At 36.0% G+C, this 21,486-nt stretch overlaps 1 protein-coding gene across 3 annotated transcripts; it reads right to left on the bottom strand.

Annotated features, from left to right (window-relative positions):
* Nucleotides 1-634: 634 nt before the first annotated feature.
* LOC141845982 (GATA transcription factor 20-like) lies at nt 635-18,657 on the bottom strand. Of its 3 annotated transcripts, XM_074733973.1 has the most exons (8): nt 18,514-18,657; nt 18,101-18,447; nt 17,916-18,002; nt 17,718-17,830; nt 7,851-7,979; nt 7,346-7,451; nt 1,098-1,169; nt 635-892 (listed from the first exon to the last, which is right to left on the bottom strand). In XM_074733973.1, the coding sequence occupies exons 2-8, from the start codon at nt 18,428-18,430 to the stop codon at nt 797-799; spliced, it is 933 nt and encodes a 310-aa protein (XP_074590074.1). In that variant the 5' UTR covers nt 18,431-18,447; nt 18,514-18,657; the 3' UTR covers nt 635-796. The 3 variants fall into 3 exon arrangements, with proteins under 3 accessions (XP_074590074.1, XP_074590066.1, XP_074590080.1); XM_074733965.1 differs by having other exon boundaries at nt 18,101-18,657; XM_074733979.1 differs by having other exon boundaries at nt 635-874; nt 18,101-18,657.
* Between the last annotated feature and the right edge of the window lie 2,829 nt (nt 18,658-21,486).

Raw genomic sequence — 21,486 nt, 5'->3', positions numbered from 1 at the left:
ACCTCAAGGATTTTACAAGTAGCCTCAATCTACAATGATCCACATCATTCTCATATACTCGAATTCCAAAACCCTACCAAAGCCCAAGGCTATCCAAACCACCTTGGGATTTCTCATAATTGTGACCAAACCCAAGTCATTCGAATCCCGCCAAGTTGAACACAGTTAGCAAGGATCAATTCCATCTTTCACACATTCAAAATAAAAAACTTTCATGAGAACAAATTGATCATCTCTAGAATTAATCGATTCAAAAAATTAGATACCTAAATTATAAATAAAAAAACACTAGAGAAAGCAAAATTTAAAAAGATACAACTCCCATGCACATGCAAAAGCTTGCTGTCAAGGGAACATATCATGCAGTCACTGTGAAAACAAAAAAGGTTGTAAAAATTACTTACCTTCACTTCACTATGTCCCAGTAGATAACCAACCATATCAGCTACATTATCAAACAGGCTATGTTAGATATACAGATATTTTTGTCTGTCCTAAATGGCCTTATCGATAAGTTGTGTTGGTCCAGCCATTGGGACCAATTTCATGTATCGCATCATTCACATATAGATGTAAAAGTGTCAGATACGTGATAGCCTGAAGAAAAAGTTCTAACAGAGAATCAAGAGCACTCTAATCAGAAACAGTAACTGCAGATGAAACCTCATTAAAGTTAAGTAGTTCTTGGTCATCCACACAAGATAAACTTAGTGAAAGGATATAATACAGGGCAAATGTATGCTACTATTACTGACTACTACTGGAGCTCCCAAATAGTATATGCAACTAGGATTCCTCATGGCGACAACGATTCTGGACGGTTAGCAGTAGTAGCAAGAGGCTGCTGCTCAACTACTGTTGCAGAGGCTTCATTCTGGGGAGAAACAAGTATCTGAAGAAAAATATATATATATATATATATAAGGAACGAAGTCGGAAATAAGTGATAGAAAATCAGTCCTCCCTCTTTTATTGGTTGTTGCACATTGGGCTTCTTTTTATATGGGGATGGGAAAAAAATAGTGGAAAACAAAACAACGATATAATTATTTAACTAAGTGAATGTTATCATCTTTTCAGAAAATCAGACAGCCTACCATTTCATTTCCTTCTTGAGGGCCACTCTGTAGAATCAGTGAAGGACTTTTGGAGAGGTCTCTCAATGTACCCTGCAGGATTAAACAAACCATACAACATAATTAGAAAACACTTCCAGAAAATGCTGTGTTCCTAACAAACATCTGGCGATAATAATTTGATTTGATAACATACAAAATTTACTAGAATGCAGAAGAGAGGGAGCTTAGAAGCTCAAAAGTAGTGAAGTTAAAGTTCCACATATTGACAATTTGATACAACTTCTAAATAAATTTACTAAATAAAATAAACCAGTTCACAAACCCAATAGTCTAATTTTTATATCTTATTTCAACTTGGAATCATTTTGTTATTTGTAATTTTATTTTTCTAGCAAATATAGTCAATTTTACTTGATCACATGGGACAAGATAAATTGTAAGGCCAATTAAAGAGATCCTCTTTCATTGTTTTGATCATTCAAAGCAATAATACAATTTTCCTAAGATGGCCAATCGAAGCACATAACTATGTGAGATAACCAATTGAGGCTTGGATCTTGTTGGTGACACATCTAGTGATATTTGAGACTGACTTAGCTTGTGCTCCTTACCCCCACATGTTCATCCCCCATGATTACTACTCTAGGCTACCAGACTGCATTGTTTTTTCATCGGTTTCCACAAGAGAATATATAACTCAAGAAGATACTATCTCTCAAGGAGGCATTGGATGTGCGCACAACCAAGACCGGATCACAAAGGAAAAGGAAACGCAAAGCTACATCGAAGAGGAGTGTAGATACTTGAGGAAGGAAGCCTAGAAAGCACAAATATCTCAGTGAGAGACTGAGATTACACATCAAGAGCCAATGTTAAAGATGGAGAAGGATGTTCCCATGGGCACATGGCATTAAGACATACAAAATGGAGAGAAGTACCTCTCTTCATTCTCAAAAGCAAAGAAATGAAATTAGACAAAAAAAAATGAAGTTGCAAAATCATACTTATGTGGGCATTTTCTCATTCTAAGCTGCAAAGGCAATGCCATGTTAATTTTTAGGATAATTGTTACAAATTGCAAAGTGGAAGTGTGGCAAATACCTTTTTTGGTACAAGATTCAGATAGTGTCCAGATTTTTTTAAAAAAATTATCTGCTCAAATTTATTGTGCAATTTACTTTATGAGCATTTTTAATTGTCAAATAAAATCTTATATTAGTATGATGAGAAATACCATCATCCAGTGTGAAAGATATAGCTGCAAAAAGAGAGAATTTTAGAACCAAGTAATCCAATATGGGGGATGGAGATAGAATGATACATTGTCGAATTTGCAAAAATAGAGCGCCTCAACATACTATCTCAAAAGCTAGCATGCATCCTGACTCACAATTCACATGTTTAGAAAGATATAATACTAGTATAATTCAAGCAAAAAAAAAGTAAGTTAGGTGAACCATTAGAGATATAAAGAGAAGTCAATCATTTAAGTGAACCATGAAAAGGACCAAACAGAAATAAGTTATCCTTTAGATGAATCATCAAAGAATGAAGATATTACAAGATTGTTGTGCATAATATTTATTGATACCTGCTCTAGATAACATGTACAAGTGCATAAGCATCTCTCATACATTTATCAAATCTAGGAATAATTATAAAAATACCATTGAATGTAGAAAGTTGTATGAATATAATTTTACTAATGTAATCACTAGGACAAGCTCCCTGAGTGGACCAAACCTCTTAATCAGTCCTCGAGTACTCAATGCCCATCCAAATGGGAGACTATCAGACTATCGCAATAATATGGTACGATGTATTCCACAAAGGCAGCACGCATCATCCTTGATCTAAGTTGATTCTATGCAGGGGTGGTCATTCAGTTTAGATCCAACCAAACTGAATCAAAGGAGTTGTTAGTTTAGTTCAGTTTGGTTCATACTGAACAAAATTTGCAACTAAACATCATAATGTTTAAAATTTTATTATTAAATTATTTTTCTTGACAGAATTTTCAATTTAAATATAACATGTCGAATTGAATGTTATTTTGTGTACTTTTACATAAAGTTTACGAACAATGAATTATTCAATGTGAATCTCAATGATAAGTATATTATTTATTATTTATAAAAAAGATAAATTTAGTTTTATGATTATGGTATACAATTAATCAAACAGACTGAACTTTTATCATGCTTCAGTAAACCCAAACTGAACCATACCAATTTGCTTTAAAAGAACAGTTTGTTGTTGGTCAGTTTGAGCCATTTAAAAGACATGCCTAATAGTATGGCCTTCCTATCACATGCAATAAAAAAAGGACACCTATGGCTTTAAACACAACAGTAGAAATATTATGCTTATTTCTAAAAACATAAACATGTAACAAAATGAAAACCACAAACAACAAATTAAACCCCTCAGCTTCCCACTCAGGCGCAACTAAATGTGAAACTAAAAAAAAAAAAAAAAAATCCAGAGGAAGTGATGTCAACCTTAATATCCTACAAGACAATAGCAGGAGCCACATCTCATTTAGTCACCTTTCATTTAATATTAAAGAACTTTTAAATGAGTCCAAAGAATTGGTCTTTTGATGACTTGTCTTGGACTAAGCTTGAGAAGAAAATTTAAAGACATTATATAATTAATATATATCCAAAAATTTGAGAGGAATGTAAAAGAAAAGTGAATGTGTGATTCATGAATCATGCATCTGAAGAAGAATCTAATCTTATTTGTTGAACCTCTTTTCTTTGGCTTGGACAACTAGTCACTTTCCAATACGAGGTATGTATCCCCATAATCTAATTAGATTAGCAACACAACTTTCTATTCTCTAGCTCACTACCCATATCTAGAGAGATTAAATCTTGTTAACCTATTATTTTGGTTTCTTTGTCTATTTATTTCCACAAAACTAAAAATTTGTAGAAAAGAGAAATCACATTAATGTTAGAAGAATGATGCTAAGTAATCATTATTATAAAATATATACTAAAGTATCTCAAGACTAAAATATTATAATACAGAAGATTATATCCTCCAAAAAATCCTCCAGAAGCACTCCGCCAATGTATGTTAGAAAAACTAATTCTAATTTTATTTTTTACTTTCCAAACTTAAACATCATTGCATGGAAAGACATCCAAGTGTTTTCTCTTTAGATGAATCACTTTCATCACCGCTTAAGTTTTTTGATCATCAACATTAACATTTTTAAAGATGAAAGTCATAGTTTATCTCAAGTTTCCTTACTTTTTTGGAAGAGAAAAGAGATGACAATGAAGCATATGCATTGTTCCTTGAGACAAATCCTCTTTAACTTGTTGAGGTATAGTTCTTGGATAAGGAGAATGATAAACAATATTTTCTAACAAATAAACCAATCCAACTAAATAAATTAATTCATACAAAAACTAATTTTATTTTTTGTTAGAATATTTAGGAATAAATATTCTGTTAGGGATAAATATTCTGTTTCTCTTTTTTTTATAGAATAATTCTCCTAGAATAGGTCTCTATATTCGTGTATAAATATGAGTTTATCTCTTGTAATAAAGCAAGATTCCATATTATTTTACATGGTATCAGAGCGAGGCTAAGTTTAGGGTTATCCGCCCAAACCAATCCTCTTCCTTCTCTCTCTTTGTTCGCCACGCGTTTTCCTCGCGTGCGTTTCTGTTCGCCGTCTTTACCAACCGCGAGAGATCAGCCCTGTCTCGCGGTCGGTATCAGAGCCTGGTTAGGTTTGGGTTTTCCTCCCTCCTCCAGTTTAGGTTTTCCATTTAGAGCCACCAAATTAGATTTTTCCTTCTCTTTCTCCTCTTCCCTTTCCACCTCGCGCGTGTTCATCGTGTCTTGGAAAAACACGAGCACACGCGCGCGTCTCTTCCTCCCTGTCTCGCGGCGCCTCCCCCTCCAAAGCGTCGCCGACCAGGGAAAGCTACGTCGTAGCGCCACCTTCGCTTCTTCTACGGAGCTACGTCGCGGCGCCACCTTCGCTTCTTCTTCCCAGCAAGCCACGCCCCGCCTCCTCCATCAGCAGCGACCGAGTCTTTCTCGCCCGACCGACTGCAAATCCGAACACCTCCGATCGCGCTCTCCATCGCGCGCGAAACCGTCAACGCTCTCCCTCATCTCCTCCTAATCTCGAGCCCGAGCATAGGAAGCCACGTCGCACGTCTTCCTCGACGCGACGAAATTCCTGTGCTGCATCCCTGCATTCGCGTGGCGTCTCCTCTCCCATGAGCAGAGGAACCGGGATCACGGGAAGCAACGCGTCTCCTACCGCAACAACGCATCGCCTTCTGCAGTAACAGGAGGGCAATCTCTCCCTCCGCGTGAAGGCAAAGCTCACATTTTTTTCTCCTCCGCCACCTTCCTCGTTGCACGTTTTCCTCATCGCGACGCAGCAATTGCAGCGGCTTCCTCGTCGTGTGTCTTCCTCGTCACGTGTCTTCCTCCCGCCGTAACGACGCATCGCCTTCTGCAACAACAGGAGGGTGATCTCTCCCTCCGTGCGAAGGCGAAGCTCGCGTTTTTTTCTCCTCCGCCGCCTTCCTTGTCATGCGTTTTCCACGTCGTGACGCAGCAATCGCAGCGGCTTCCTCGTCGCGCGTCTTCCTCGACGCAACAAGCAGCACGTCTTCCTCATGCGGCTAGGGTCTCCGGATTTCAGATCGCGATGCAAGGATCGCGTCGTCTTCTTCTCCTCGTCGCACGTCTTCCTCGACATGACGAGCAGCACGTCTTCCTCACGCGGCTAGGGTCTCTGGATTTCAGATCACGACGCACGGATCGCACCGTCTTCTTCTGCTTGTTTGCATCTCCTCTCTTCTCAACACAAGCAGCAACATCAGCCACTTCTCTTCTCAGCTGCCCAATAACGACAGCAAGCTAGCAGTTTCTCAAAGAAACATTGGAATGCTGTGACACGCATTATCCGATATATCAGAGGTGCTCCAGGAAAGGATCTTTTGTACGAAGACAAAGGACATACTCGAGTCATAAGCTATTCTGATGCAAATTGGGCAATATCTCCCATTGATAGGAAATCTACTTCAGGTTTTTGTATATTTGTCGGAGATGACCTTATTTCTTGGAAAAGTAAAAAAGCAGAATGTTGTGGCAAGATCCAGTGCAGAGGCAGAATATCGAACTATAACCATAGCCAGTCAAGAGCTTATATGGCTCAAACAATTGCTTCAAGAGCTAAGATTTGGAGAGGTTACACAAATGTTACTTATATGTGACAATCAAGCCGCTATGCATATCGCCTCGAATCCAATTTTTTATGAGAGGACAAAGCATATTGAAGTTGACTGTCACTTTGTCAAAGAAAAAGTCATATCTGGTGAAATATCTGCTAGTTTTGTTAACTCACAGGATCAACTAGCAGATATATTTACCAAGCCACTGAGAGGTCGTCGAATTGACTACATATGTAACAAACTGGGTACATATGATTTATATTCTTCAACTTGAGGGGGAGTGTTAAAATATTTAGGAATAAATATTCTGTTAGGGATAAATATTCCGTTTCTCTTTTTTTTATAGAATAATTCTCCTAGAATAGGTCTCTATATTCGTGTGTAAATAGGGGTTTATCTCTTGTAATAAAGCAAGATTCCATATTATTTTACATTTTTTTATACTTAATAATACTAATATCTCTACTTTTACACAAACTGAATCAATCAATTTTGCTTGAATATGTGTGACCATGTTTTGACAATTCAAGAAAAATATAATTTTCTAATTGTATTTTTTTCCCCTTTTTCTCATGAGATTGTCGACTAAGATAACCAACCTAGTGAGATCATTGGTTGAGGGACACAAATCGTTAGCACTACACCATAGGTCCAAAAATAATAACCCAACCCCATCATATTATCCATCTAGGTATACTTTAGTTGCCTAATCTCTCATATTTATCACTAGACTTCAGTAAACTTGACCACAATGACTACCATTTAAGCAACCTCAATAATTTGTCAACCTCTGGAAAAACAAACAATTAACTAAAAACCAAAGAAGGGGCATGAGTATTGGTGCTTGTTACTTGTTAGCCGTGATAACGGAGAGAAAGAAAAGGGGCACGAGGTAAAAGAACAATAAATATAATCGTGAACATAAAAGAGATGAGACAAGGTCAATTGGTTTAAGTAAAGAATAAGTAGCAATTATATAAAAATTAAAATACAAGCATCTAACATGGACACACCAAAAGCCAATTGATCTACAATCAAAGAGATTACCTTATTTGCCCACATGAGTCCACAAGCATTGCATAGTGTTCTTGGTCCATCAGGTCCACGGCGCATCATTGGTGTCAATTTTGAGCTGATACCACAATGATGGCAACTGAAGTTTTCAATCAAACAGCAAAACAAAACCTTCAGCATTGGCATAGTCTAAATTATTACAACTTGCAGATACCAGACAAAAAATATTGTCCAGGGTTACAAAATAAGGAAAAAATGTAAGCAAGCAAAGTTTTTATAGACTAACAAATAACATTTCAGACACAAAGTTCCCAATTTGAAAGAAACTAACAAATAACATAAATATGAGGTTACATGTTAGATTAATAGACAAGTCATATTCAGACATGAAGTTCCCAATTTGAAAGAAATTAACAAATAACGTACAACTTCATCAGAAAGTTTACAACTGAATGAAAGCCTGCAAACTGTTACTGAAAATTCAACTAGGAGACTTCACATTCCAATTTTTAGATCTTTCTAAATTAGAGAAACTCACACAGCTGACGACGGTGGCCGACCTTCAATTGAACCCCAATGCTGGGTTCCCTCACAATTTGTGACATCTGAATTGGCATCCTCAGGCTTTGATTTTGATGAAGTAAACTGACCTCTATTTCGCTGCATCCTACAAAAAGATAAATTGGGGTCGTGATACATATACAAAAAAAATGCAAATTCATCAAACCAGCATTAAGTAAAACAAAATACAATCCTTCAGAATCTGGTTGCATCATGATTCACGCACTACAATTATGACCATATTATACAATATAAAAGAAACGCTTATAAACAATTCATGAACTATTACCAACATTAGCCTAGGCAGCCACCTAAGCATTTTTGGCCAGAGGCACTTCACATATGTGGTAGGTAGCTCCTAAAAGGCAGGAGTTTTGCGGGGCAGTACAGAAGGAACACATAAGTGGCCTAAGCAGACTGCATAAGCAGCCCAAAATGGATGCCCAGGTGTCCCAGGCAGATGCCTAGGAGACCCAAGCAAACTATTTAGGCAGTTATGTTTAGGGTAATTTTTTTTATTTTGAATTTGTTTGATGATAAAAGTTAGTCCTAAATTTTCTTATTTTCCACTAACATCTAATTTCACACAAGCCTACTATTTCCAACAATGTCAGAACTTCTTCACCAACATCTGCCATTTTCTAGCCATTTCTAAGTTTGTTATCCCTTTTGTTTTCCATTCATATATACTTAAATTTCCAACATTTATTCTTACTCTAGAATTTTTTTTTCTAAATTTGTGGCTATTTTTCTCTCAACAAGTTCAGCATCCTCACAACAAGGTATCACTATCCACTTCTTCATTATTTTTATACTTTATTTTTTATCTTATCCTTTTAAACTCCTTGCATTTTTCCACTATTATTTTGAATTCAATTAAACTTATTTTATTATCTTTACAATCTTAAATTTTAGTGCATGATCCTATTTTAATAATGTTTTAATGTTAACCACCTCACTGCTCACTTACTGCCTAGGCATTAGGTAATGGGCTGATTGCCCAGAATCACTTTTGAATACATTGATTACCAACTTCTATATTTTGTTCCAAGACTTTGCAACCATCGACTAATTATTCAAACATTTGGCAGCACATGCTTATTAGCATCACAATAAAATTGAGGAGGTACAGACCAATTAGATTTCCATATCCAAAGTTGAAAACCTAATTGTAATATCATTAATTTTCAAAAATCTCTTGTAAATTTCCACAAAATAATTGTTATATGGGTAAAGGCATATGTCAGTACCTATGATATTGTATCAAAATATTTTTTATCAGAGTACTATAGCCTAACTGCTTCAAGCATTGGCATACTTCTCCATTGCAAAGTCCATCTCATTAGGTATGCCTTGATCCCACGACTGGATCTTCTTGCTGGAATTTCTTAACCACAGATTGTACCCACAGATCTAGATGCCTCCATCTCTTGAGGGATCTCTTTCTAGTGACAATAGCCTTCATCAACCCTAGTTGTCTCCCTATTCATTCAAACACATAAGTTCTCCAGCACCAAAAAAGTTGTATTTCAATTCCATTTCATTTCCTAGTTGTAATTTAATTTTGAATTTTAATTCATTAAAGCTGCACCAAACCAACATTTTCTTTTTAGGAGTCTAATTGAGGTCTAATTAGGGTTTTATTAAGTTCATTAAGTGGACATTGTGATCAAGATTAAGTGGGTTTAAATCAAGCTCAACTTGGATTTGTTTTAACACGTTTAGGGTTGAACCAAATTTGATTTGGGTTGAGCTAGTTCAATCATGTCTCAATTTGGGTTTAGTTGAGTTGAGAGGATCGCTTAGGAAATCTACTCTTCTCTCCTCTCCCCACCATAACCCACACCCAACCCATCTCCCTCACCTATTTTGTCATGTAGCCCACCTCACATCACCACCCAGATCTTGATCAAGGGGTAGTGCAATCGAAGCCACCAACAAGTGGCAATGCATCCAGTGGTTCAAACTATTCTTCCCTATCCCTATTCTCTCATCTCTCATGTCGTGTTGTCCCCACGACACCACACTGGACCTCAACCATGAGTAGCATGATCATCATGCCAACAAACAACAATGCTTCTCTCTCCTCCAACAGCCTAGATATTCCCTCTTTCTCTATCTTTCTCTCTCAATCTCTCTTCCTTCTCTACTTGCGAGTGCAGCATCTCCTTAAGTCATGGACAACATCGACAAGCTATCCAATGGTCGATTCTTTGCCTTTTGGATTTGATCTTATTTATCCTCCCTTTGATTATAGATTTGGAGTATTGAGTAGATTTCTAGATCCAATCCATTGAATTAGAGGTCCACCAAAACTAATTAAACTTAAATAAGGTTTCCTCTGCTGTTATTTCCCTATTTGTTATTTCCCTATTTGAGATCAAAATGTTATCCTTCATCAAAACCTTCTATTGCTTCCTTGATTGAGGGAGTTGTAGGGTAAGAGTTATATTTTGCTTTAAATTGCTGATTTTGGTTGTTTCAATGGTTAATGTTGGTTCAATTGTGTTGAATAGACACTGTTCTTATGGATTATCCTTGAGTGTTTTATCTTTTGATCATAATCATTCCTTTCATTGCACATTAATGTTTACATGGTTATTTTACAAGGTTTATAGGTTGTTTTGTTAAAACCAGTGCGAGGTTTAAAATATTGAGTCATGCCGAAATTTCAGTCCCGAACCAGAACGATATAGTTTTGGTACCGTATTGTACCATGCCAGTGTGGTTTCAGTATTTTTAAAATATAAAATATATTAACTAAAATAAAAAATTTAATCTAAATAAAAATAAAAAATAAAATATTTTTTAAAAATAAAAAATAAAATATTTTTTAAAAATAATAAGATAATTGTATAGATTTTAATAAAGCATATTTAAATTATCCCCAACTATAGCTAGGAATTGATTATTAAAACCTCAATTAAACCCTAAGTTAAAAAAACCCTAAAAAAAATCGCTACTTCGCCCTCGATCGTGTGCAGGCCACGCGCGCGAAGGCGTCGCCGGGCGACAGGCACGTGCAGGGCCGGGCGACGCCTCCAGTGGTGTCGCCGAGCCCAGGCGGCGCCTCCGATGGTGTCGCCGAGCCCAGGCGGCGCCTCCGGTGGCGTCGCCGGGCCCAGGCGGCACCTCCGGTGGCGTCGCCGGGCCCAGGCGGCACCTCTGAAGGTGTCGCCGAGGCCGCGCGACGCCTCCGGAGGCGTCGCCGCACCTAGGCGACGCCTCCAAAGGCGTCTCCCGGCCGGAACCGATGTGCCGGTGCTATGTCGGTGTCGGCAGAATGAAAAATTTCGCCAGTATCACGCAATACAACAACAACAACAACAACCAAGCCTTATCCCACTAAGTTTTCCCACTAAGCCGTATCACGCAATACAGCTCAAAATTTTGATCCATGCACCAATGTATTGTATTTTAGTTTAAGTTAGGATGTGGAAGTTGAAATCAAGGTTGGATCCATGTACTAAATGTTTTGATGTGTAGGTTTAGTATTGATTAGTGTAATCTTAAACTCATTCTTCGGTGTTTGTATGTTTGTTTTTGTAGAGGCTCATCCAAGAGCACATTGATCTCATTTGACTCTTTTTCTCCAACTCTTTTCACTCTTTTCACCGGTGCATAATCAAGATGTGTAAATTCCTTAATCTTTTAATAACCATCCTTGAGCATAAATGATTAAGAAGAATTGTGTGACAATAATCATTAAATTATTGTCCATTTGTTGCATGAATGATTAAGTTGAATTGTGTAATAATGATCATTATATTGTTGTTCCTGTTTTAAAAAGGGGATAAAAGTGATAATTAATAAGCGAAAGAGGTGAAACTAAACAAATCATGAGTCTATAAGGTTGGATAATGTTTAATGCTAAGTTGTTTTAACTTTGATATTATATTGCCATTGTGGATTATCATATAGGATTTCACATAGGGAGACTTAGAGAGTGAGTTATTAAATTATTATATGATGATTTGTCAGCTCATCTTTTGAGAGTTATCTTTTTAAATTGCTTCACCTTGCATGCTTAATGTTGATTTTTATTACGAGCCTTCATGCTTCTTATATGCTAAAACTTAGGCCTTGTAACTCATCATTTAATAGATTGTTCAATTAGCACAACATTTACTAAATGGTGATTGTTTAATACACTATTAAATGCACAAGAGATACTAAATGGTCATATAGGTTAATTCTTCAAAACTAATGATACTTCAAAACCAATCAGACCTTAAATGTGCAAAATACTATAGTCAAAATGGGAAAACACATCTAAATGTGAACCACCAAAGTGAATAAACCAGTAAATGGTGATCTTTTAATAGTGTTAAATTAGTGCAAGATTTACTAAATGGTCATATAGGTTAATTCCTCAAAACTAATCATACCTTAAATGTGGAAAAAATACTATATAAAGTAAATAGTCAAAATGGAAAAATACATTTGAATGGTGAAACCACCAAAGTGAATAGACCACTATTATAAAATGGTGAAACAAATGTTAAAAAGTGAATACTTCAAACCTAATCATATGATCAGGGCTTTTAACCATATGCAAGCAACACAGGTTCAGCCTACATGGTATGATTTACGGGCAATTATTTTTACACATGTTATGTTTCTTTCAGTAATGAAGGCTTCAACATATATATTAAACGACACTTTTCATACTCTATATTCTATGAATTTGACTCTAGTAATTCTGCTTAATCAATTATTTACTTTAAACAAATGTAAAAATAGATAAATATGGATATTATTACATGTTTGATTAATTACAAGTGATATTAAGAGAAAAATTATTATATAGTTAAGTGGAACCCAAATGCTAATATATGAATCATAACGCATATTGATCCTTGAATTCTTAATTAAAATTGAAACTTATGCAAATCCCTTATATTTCCCACTTAGCAACTTTGTGCTCAATCTATGTTTTTTTGGCCTCTAATTTGCAAGAGTGGCAAGTATTTACGGTTCAATCAATTTTAGCCATAATAGAGTCACTTAGAAATTCCCAAACATGCTAAAAACTACTTTTATTGAATAATAATTTTGTTAAATTTCTTTTAGCATTTTACTCATGCAAAAGCTTGATGTACTTTTGCCCATTGTTTGAAATATGGATCCATGCCGCTCGAAATAGGCAGTACTTACCATTTTGGCACGACTCCGGCACCGCGACCCAATAACCTCGCGAAGGGTGCGACAACCCCACAGCGGCCCTTCATGAGGGTGCAGAGAGTGTTGCAGCCCTCCGCAAGTCACGGAGGGTGTCGCGACCCTACAACAACCCTCTGCGAGGGGTGGAGGGTACCGAGACCATGTGGAGCCTCCACAAGGTTGCAGCACTCACGATTATTGGCGTGATTTTTTTAAGATTAAATTTTTATTTTTTAAATAGGTATTTTTTATTATAAATAAACTATCAATTGTTATATAACTGTTAATTATAGATAATAGTTAAAAAATATAATATATTATTAATAATAGTTCTAAAATATTAAGAATTAATTTAATTTTTTAAATAATTTTAAAAATTTATAAAATAATTTAAATTTTTTAATATATATTGAAACTTAAATGTGAATTTAAAATAATCTAAAATTTTTCCAAAAGAAAAGTCTTAAACATTTCAAATAAATTTTTAAAAATTAAAAATTTACAAATACATTCAAAAAATAATTTAAGACCTTCAAATAATTTTAAATTTATCTTTGAGCTTTTCAATAATTTTATAATTTTAGATTTAGTTTTGTATGTTCAGAATTACTTATTTTTTAAATAACTTTTATTAAAAATTAATAGGCATTATCTTATAAAAAAATATTGAAATATGAACTCAACACCTCAAAATACAACATCAATAATGAGAATATTTAATAATCAAATATTAATAAAATTAATATACATTTATATTTAAAAATTAAAAAATACCAAAACTGTATCGACATGGCACAATACGATACTAAAACTGTATTATTCTAATCCAAGACCGAAACTCCAACACAGGTCGAAATTTTAAACCATGCTTTTGCCTACAAAGTGATAGTTTCCTCATAGCATTTTCCTTTCTTATACAAGTTACACATTTTAACTCATAAATGAATAAAATGCATGTTTACTTTATAGTCTTGTGATATTTATTTTGTGCTACATCTTACCATCGTGATTATGGATATTGCTTTGTAGTGAATTGTCACAACAAGGAGTATCTCCCTATAAAAGGAAGTATAGCCTAGGTTGCAATGAAGGATCCATAGTTATATGCTAATTCTAAGCTTCATGTACGAGTTAAACTTGGTTGCCTTCTCTCTACCACATCAAATAGATCCCTAAATGCATTGTTTGAATCCTTGTGAGTTCCACCTACAAACCACAAGGAGAAGAAGAGGAATCCCCCTTAACATATAAATATCTCCATGATGCACATCAGAGTGAGCAAGGCAAACATGTCAATAAAGGAACCCGCCTCACCCCTTCCTAATCTCCACAATCTCCAAACAATCTCACAAGGCTATCTTCTAGCAATGAACCTTTGTGACAATAGTCTCCTAGAATAAGATAGCCTTCGTCCAAAGATTGTTTTTTCAAAACAAGTCCTCTACAATCTCTTTCAAACCTTCTTATAGATAAACCAAACCACATTCTAATTCTTTCAAGATACTTGTTGGTGGTTAATTCTTTCTTCAACATATAATAGATTGTTCTTTCATGTGGCCTTGTTATTAAGGATGGCTACCTAGAAGCCATCTACCAAGCTGAGCACTAAGCTTAAATGGCAAGACCCTATAATGATCATAATGCAGACACAAAAACAAATAATGCAAAAAATATATAATTTTGAAGAAAATAAATTCAAAAAATTCCAAATTAATGCATGCACAATAAAAGAATAGAAGTTGAAAAACATTCAAGATTGGTGTGTGTGCAATAATAAATTGGAGATTTTTTTCATTTGGTAGTTAGACTTTTTATTTTGATAATAAATAAGGAATAATTATAATCACTATTAAGATTAGCATATTTTATTTATTTAGAATATTTATTTACATAGTTTCTATTGAATCGATCCTATAAAAGAAATCTATCTTCAAATTAATATAATTTTTAATTTGTCTATCTATGCATGAGAGTTTTTCCCTTAGGTGGCATCGTCTTCGTTTCATCAACTTTATTACTAGGTCTTGAATGGTTCGAGAGTTCAATTTTAGTATTGCATCGCGCCTTGGCCCACAAAGCAATATGTGTGGGATTTTCAACAAGCCCACCTTTTTCCATAGTTCTAGCATGACATTCTCAGCACTTACAGCATCATTGAAAATCATGCGAGGGCAAAATTCCACCTTGTATCCCTTCTAAAAGAAGACTTTGTCTAAGCAAAAATTCTCAGGATAGTAACCCTCCAAATCAATGCAATATTTGAGGAGTATTTACATTACATGCCTCTAAGAGTGCACCTTCCCAGCTCATGACATGCATGACAAATATCATTTAGATTCAGAGCTATTGAGTATACGTCTAGTAACATTTCATCTTTCTCTAATCTTACATCTACAAGCCATCCTAGCAATGTCACTTTTGGCAATGATCCTTCTATATGATAAAGGGCATTAGGAAAATTATTTTCACCAAGTTTGTATCACTTTCTTATGTACTTTACATCCTCGAATTTCATTTGAACTTATTATTTATAAGCAAACTCACTAAATAATTGAATTGTTTTAAGGACCAAGATATGCATATTAAGAGGTGATTGATGCAATGCATGTATCTAAAGGATTACACCAATTAACCAAGATTGCATATTATTCTATCATAGTGGTTATGTTCTCTCCTCTATGTTGACTGACAAGGTCCTAATAAATACCGAAATTCAATAATATGCTACACTTGATACAGCTAATTTATGCTATGTCATTGCATCAATCATGTTAATAAATGTGTATATTCCGCACCCCTTGACATGCAACAAAATGTATCAAGATAAATTGAAATAATGTTTGTTATTTTTTATACATTTTGTCAGTACAATATAATGTCAAAACTGTATAATTCCAAATAAACTTATAGAATATTATCAGTACATTTTGTCAGTATAATGTCAGTACAATACATTTTGTCAATACAATATTGTTTTCTCTTCTTCTTGTTCATTTCCTAAGTCCTTCCTCCTTCCTCTCCAATTTTCCACCGGCACTAATACATCAAAACATTGGCACAGTACCAAAGCACTATTGCTCTAGTTAAAATCCAAAACTCTGACACAGTTTGAAATAGTCAAGTCAAGTCTAGCATATAAAAATCCTCAATCACAAACTTGAACTCAAATTTATCAAAAAAAAATTCAAACACAAAATCTCAAGTCAAATAAAATATTATGTGTTTTCAATTTTTAAATTTTTTTTCTAGGTATTTTGAGTTTTTAGGCTACTTGGATTTTTTTTCAAAAGCATTAAAAAAATCAATCATTTTGATTCTTTTACTACTTTATAAATAATCACTATATACTATACAACCCAAACTCGAAAGGGAGCATTTTACATCCCTGAAATGCAAACCAAACCAAAAATCTCAAATTTCAGGTCAAAACAATTTGATTTTTGGTTCATGTTGGATCTATTGATTTTTTTCATCAACCTCTAGTTATAGAGACTAGTATGTTAGGTCTTAACCCTCTTCCTAATTTTATAGGTCCAAATGTCAAATTAATAGAAAGACAAGGGAAGTCATTATCTAATCTAGGAAATATTGTCAATCGATTAGTTAATTGAATTATGTCACCATTACTAAACATGACTAGAAACTTTCCTACATCTCCATCTTAATGTCATTAGGAGGCAATACTAATGATTATTTGATATTTAAAGACCATGCCACAAAAAGGCCACCCATACATTGCAACATGGGCAAATTCCCTCACAAAGTGATGATCCACATCATGTTATTTCTTTAGGGAGAGTCTAATATCTTGGAAAAGCAAAAGATATACTATAGTGGCTAGAACAAAGGCTAATATTCATGGCTATTTCCCTTGACATTTGAGCTTATTTAGCTCATAAAGTTTAAGGCAGGTTAGGTTTTGGTCCTACCAAATTAATAAAGCTATATAGTGATAATCAACCAATCTTGCACATTATCTCCAATTCAATCTTTCATTAAAGGGAAAAAGATATAGAGATGGATTGTTATTTTGTTGAGAGAATATCCAATCTGAGGAGATGATTGCATCTTTTGTTAGTTCCGGTGAGCTATTAGCATATTTGTTAACTATCATTAAGAGATCCAAAACTAAGTATATTTGACTCATCTAAGACTTTATTGTAACTTTAAACCAACTTGAGCAAAGCTTGAGGATCTAATTGTTATATTGTAAATATATAGGGATTATTTTTTGTAAATTTCCACATTATAATTGACATATAGGTAGAATAGGCTACCTAGGGCATAGTGCCAAAATATTTCTCAACTATAATATTCTCAATTTACCGATCACTTTGGATTGACTATATTTCATCATGAATTTTTATTCACTTGCCCCTTCAATTTATCATTGATGACGAGAAATTGGGCAAAAAGACACATCAGTTTTGTTTGCATTCTCAATATGTGAAAGTTTCAGAGGCTAACTTGCAACAATCAAAGTGCAAGACTAAATTGAGAAATAAATTAAACTTTCAGCCAAACTGAAGTTCCTGAAAAGGCAATAAAGACCCGAAAAAGTAGGTTCTTATAGACTTTATACTGACAAAATTTTCACGAATAATCTTGTTAATATGTCATAATATGTTTTCTGTTAAAGAAAGTGATAATTACAAAACTGGTGCGGGAGATCACTTCTTACCTAAGAGCAACTTCTTTCCGTACAGCATATCGTATCTTTTTATCAAAGTTGCGCTCTTTCCTCTTCTCACGGAACCTCATTAGTGAAGCAACTCTGTGAGGGAAATTCAAGCGCTGTAATGCACCAGGAGAGAGCTGCAAAATTAAGCACCCTCCCAGCCCGTCCAGCAATACATAAAAAAAATTGTCTACCAGGTACCTTATTCAATTGATTAGATGCTGATGGCATTGAGGCCGAGGTGGCAGCAATTTCACGTCCCCCCAACAACAAAAGAACAGCTTGAACCTATGAAAAAAATAGTAGATACCGATAAAATATACAACGCATAACGCTAGAAGATGCCTATCTAGTGGAGAACCGGTGGCAGCTCGCAAAACTGTCACCTTTTCAGGTGACACAGGGTCGAACACATAGACTTCCCCATGGAACGAGAGCGTCAGCTGATTGCTAGCAACTGGAGGCACGATGATGGCATTTTGATCTCCCAAGCCTCCGTGATCATGACCCACATCACCTTCCATAGCCTCCCCCTCAACAGCACCGTCGAGATCTTCCTCCATACCATCACCGGCTCCGCCATTGCCCCTGTCATGTCCATACGATTGCAGTGCCCTGGCGTCAGCGGCGGCGATCAAGTGGCCTTCGCCACCGGCCGACTGACGCACAAGGTGATCCGTCTTCAACTCGGAGGCCTGGCCAGGATTTGAACCCATCCCTCTTCCTCCTTCAGCTAAAAAAAGCTTGAGATCAAAAACGAACAAAGCTCTAGCTGTAGACCAAAAAAAAAAGTTCCAACTTTTAAAGGATATGAGCAATCGTTCGGTTCCGAGGGAAGGAGAGACAAGGGAGAAGCAAGGAGATAGATCTGCTTCGATGGTAATCCACCATCAAGACTTCTGGGAGGGCTAATCTGAGAAAAAAAAATGGAGGAAGAAACCCTAGAAATTGGGGGTGGTGGAGCAGCGCGATCGAGGACTGGAAGCTACAGAGGTACGTCGGCATCGCGCAGGAACCACAGCCACGTGTTGTCGTCGAATCGAGGCCGTAGAATGCGAAATGTACGGTTGACGTGGATGTCCGTACATAAAAAATATATCAGGCCTATTTTATGGCGATTAAATTTTCAAAATTTACCGTGTGAAATTTTCCAAATTTCGAAATTTTTCATAGAAAAAAATGCGTATTATATGCAGAGATATTAATTGGGTTGAACAAATTGTCCGTGGTCGAATTCGACACAGCGCAGTGTCCATAAAATCATACGCAGATCAACCCGTGCTTGGGCCCCTTCATAGATGATTGATCTTATCCTCATGATTTTGGACGACGGCCAGCACTCTAATAGTTAATCATATATCTAAAATTTAATTTTTAATTACATTATATTATAGAATATTATTTTTAATGAGATAATAAACTTAGAACTATAGCCGTCAAGTTGGGTTAGGCCGCCGGGTTGGCCCGCCCCGCTAAGTAATTTAGGCGGGTTGGGTTGAAATTTTATCAACCCATTTTAAGATGGGTTGAGGTGGGTTGGCCCGCCTAGGCCCGTGACCCGCGTGGGTTGGCCCACGGCGGACTTGGGTTGGCCCGCGGATTGAGAAAGTTTATTTATTTATTTTAAATTTTAAAATTAAAGTATAAAACTTAATGTATTAGTGAGTTTCATCTATTTACAATACAATTTAAGTTTAAAAATTACAATTCAAACTTAAAACTTTCAACTTAATCAATTTAAATTATACTTTAAATTTAAAATTTTTAATATTTTTAATATTTTTTTATTTTTTAACAGGCCCGCGGGTTGGCCCGCCTAACCCGCGGCCCGCCTTGAGTTGGGTTGGGTTGGAGATTTCTCAACCCGCCAAATTGGTGGGTTAGCCCGCCCCGCCCCGCCAAATGATGGGCCCGCCATGGGTTAGCCCGCCCCGCCATGGGTTGGCCCGTTTGACAGCTCTACTTAGAACGTTGATCATTCGGAATAGAGAATCATGAATATTTTTCAATTTACATGTTGGACAGAATGGGAGACTGTACTGTCAGTTTTAAAATTAATCAATTTTAAAAATTAAATATCGAATTAGAAAAAATAAAATGATCTTATTTTATTTAAAAATATATGATGGGTGTCCTTGACTTTTTTTTTATAAAAAGAAAGACGATTTATATAATTTAAAAATATTCTTTTGCTTTTTACTCTTATTTATATATGTGTCACCTACAAAAATAAAATAACAATATTACCGACTAGAAAAATAAAAATGAGACGTAGAAGTCAGTGCAGCTCCTCGATATTATGACGACATACTGGATGAGTTGTTCACGTGCAGAAAGTCGTCATAGTAGTGTATTATTGTCTTCTAGGCACTAAAAAAAATAATTTTTTAGGGATGAAAATTTTTCGTCGTAGATCTGCAACGAAATTTACGACAAAATTAATTTTCGTCGCTATTTTGTAACAAAATTTACAACAAAACTATATTTGTTGCAACTTTTGCAACATATAAAATTCGTTGAAAATGTCGTTGAAAAATAATTTTTTATCCTAAAATTTATCACAAATTAGCGACTAAAAAATATTTCGTCGTAAATTTGCGATGAAACACATATTCGTCGCAAATTTAGCGACGAATCAAGTTTTCATCGCTAATTCGCTAAATTTTGGTGGCGAAACATGGTACGTCGCCTAATTGGCGACGAATATGTGTTTCGTTGTCAATTTGGCAACGAATTTAAATTTTCGTCGCCATTTTGGCGACGAACATAGTTCGTCGCCAAAATTAATTCAGAAACTCTAGATCTACGCTAATTCCCTCTTACCATTCGTTAAATTGACGATGAAACTGTGTTTTTTCACCAAATTAGCAACGAAACTTAGAATTCGTCATCAAATTGGCGACGAATTTGACGACTAAATTATTTCATCGCAAAAATTATTTCAGAAACCCTCGATCTGCACCGATTTCCCTTTTACCATTCGCTAAATTGGCGACGAAACACGTTTTCGTCGTCGAATTCGTCGCCAAAATTAACTCAAAACCCTAGATCTGCCCAGATTCCCTCTTAACCATTTGCCAAATTGGCGATGAAACATGATTTCATCACCAAAATTAACTCAAAACCCTACATCTGCCCCGATTCCCACTTACCCATTTAGGGTTTTCCTTTCTCTCCTTCTCTCTCGCGCGATCTACTCCTTTCGTCGTCATCCATCGTCGGAAAACTCCATTTTTGACCGGATTTCTTCAACGAAGGCAGTCTCCAAGCTAGGTATGTCATCTTCCTCCCTTCTATTCCTCCATCGTGCGATCTACTCCACGCACAGCCGCTAGGTGCGCCAGCTGCTGGCCACTAGCCGCTGCTCGGTGGTCGGTGGGCGTGGCATCTGGTGGCCAGTGACCGCGTCGGCTGGTGGCCGCTGGTCGCGCCGGCTGGGTGCGCCGGCTGGTGGCCATTGGCTGCGCTGTCTGCTGGCCCTGTCGGCTGCTGCTGCTGTCCATGCTGGCCACTGGCCGCGCCGGTTACCTGCTGGTCGCAATCAGTGGCTACCTGCTGGCCGCGAACAGTGGTCACTATGGCAAGTTCAAAATTGATTCTGAACAAAAATATGATTTTTTACTTTTTGCTTAACTATATTAAATTAAAGTGTTGATTAATCTTTTAATGTTGATTGTGCAGGTTTACAATTTGCATGGACGAAAGTAATTGGAGAGATACTCATATTTATTTCCGGCTTGAGGTATATTTATAAGTATAGTTATTTTAGAAA

The sequence above is a fragment of the Curcuma longa genome, chromosome 1, assembly GCF_044706935.1.
Source record: "Curcuma longa cultivar G26 ecotype Majalengka, Jawa Barat chromosome 1, ITB_CL_G26_1.1, whole genome shotgun sequence".
Taxonomy (NCBI): domain Eukaryota; kingdom Viridiplantae; phylum Streptophyta; class Magnoliopsida; order Zingiberales; family Zingiberaceae; genus Curcuma; species Curcuma longa.
The sequence above is the reverse complement of the archived record's forward strand: the minus strand, read 5'-3'. Positions and strand labels throughout refer to the sequence as shown.

Coding starts and splice junctions, on each gene's coding strand:
- LOC141845982 (XM_074733965.1), bottom strand. CDS start 18,430: ATGGGTTCAAATCCTGGCCAGGCCTCCGAGTTGAAGACGGATCACCTT. Junction 7,980..17,717: donor CGGAAAGAAGTTGCTCTTAG/GTAAGAAGTGAT, acceptor ATCTTTTTGTAG/GATGCAGCGAAATAGAGGTC. Junction 1,170..7,345: donor GACTCATGTGGGCAAATAAG/GTAATCTCTTTG, acceptor TTAATCCTGCAG/GGTACATTGAGAGACCTCTC.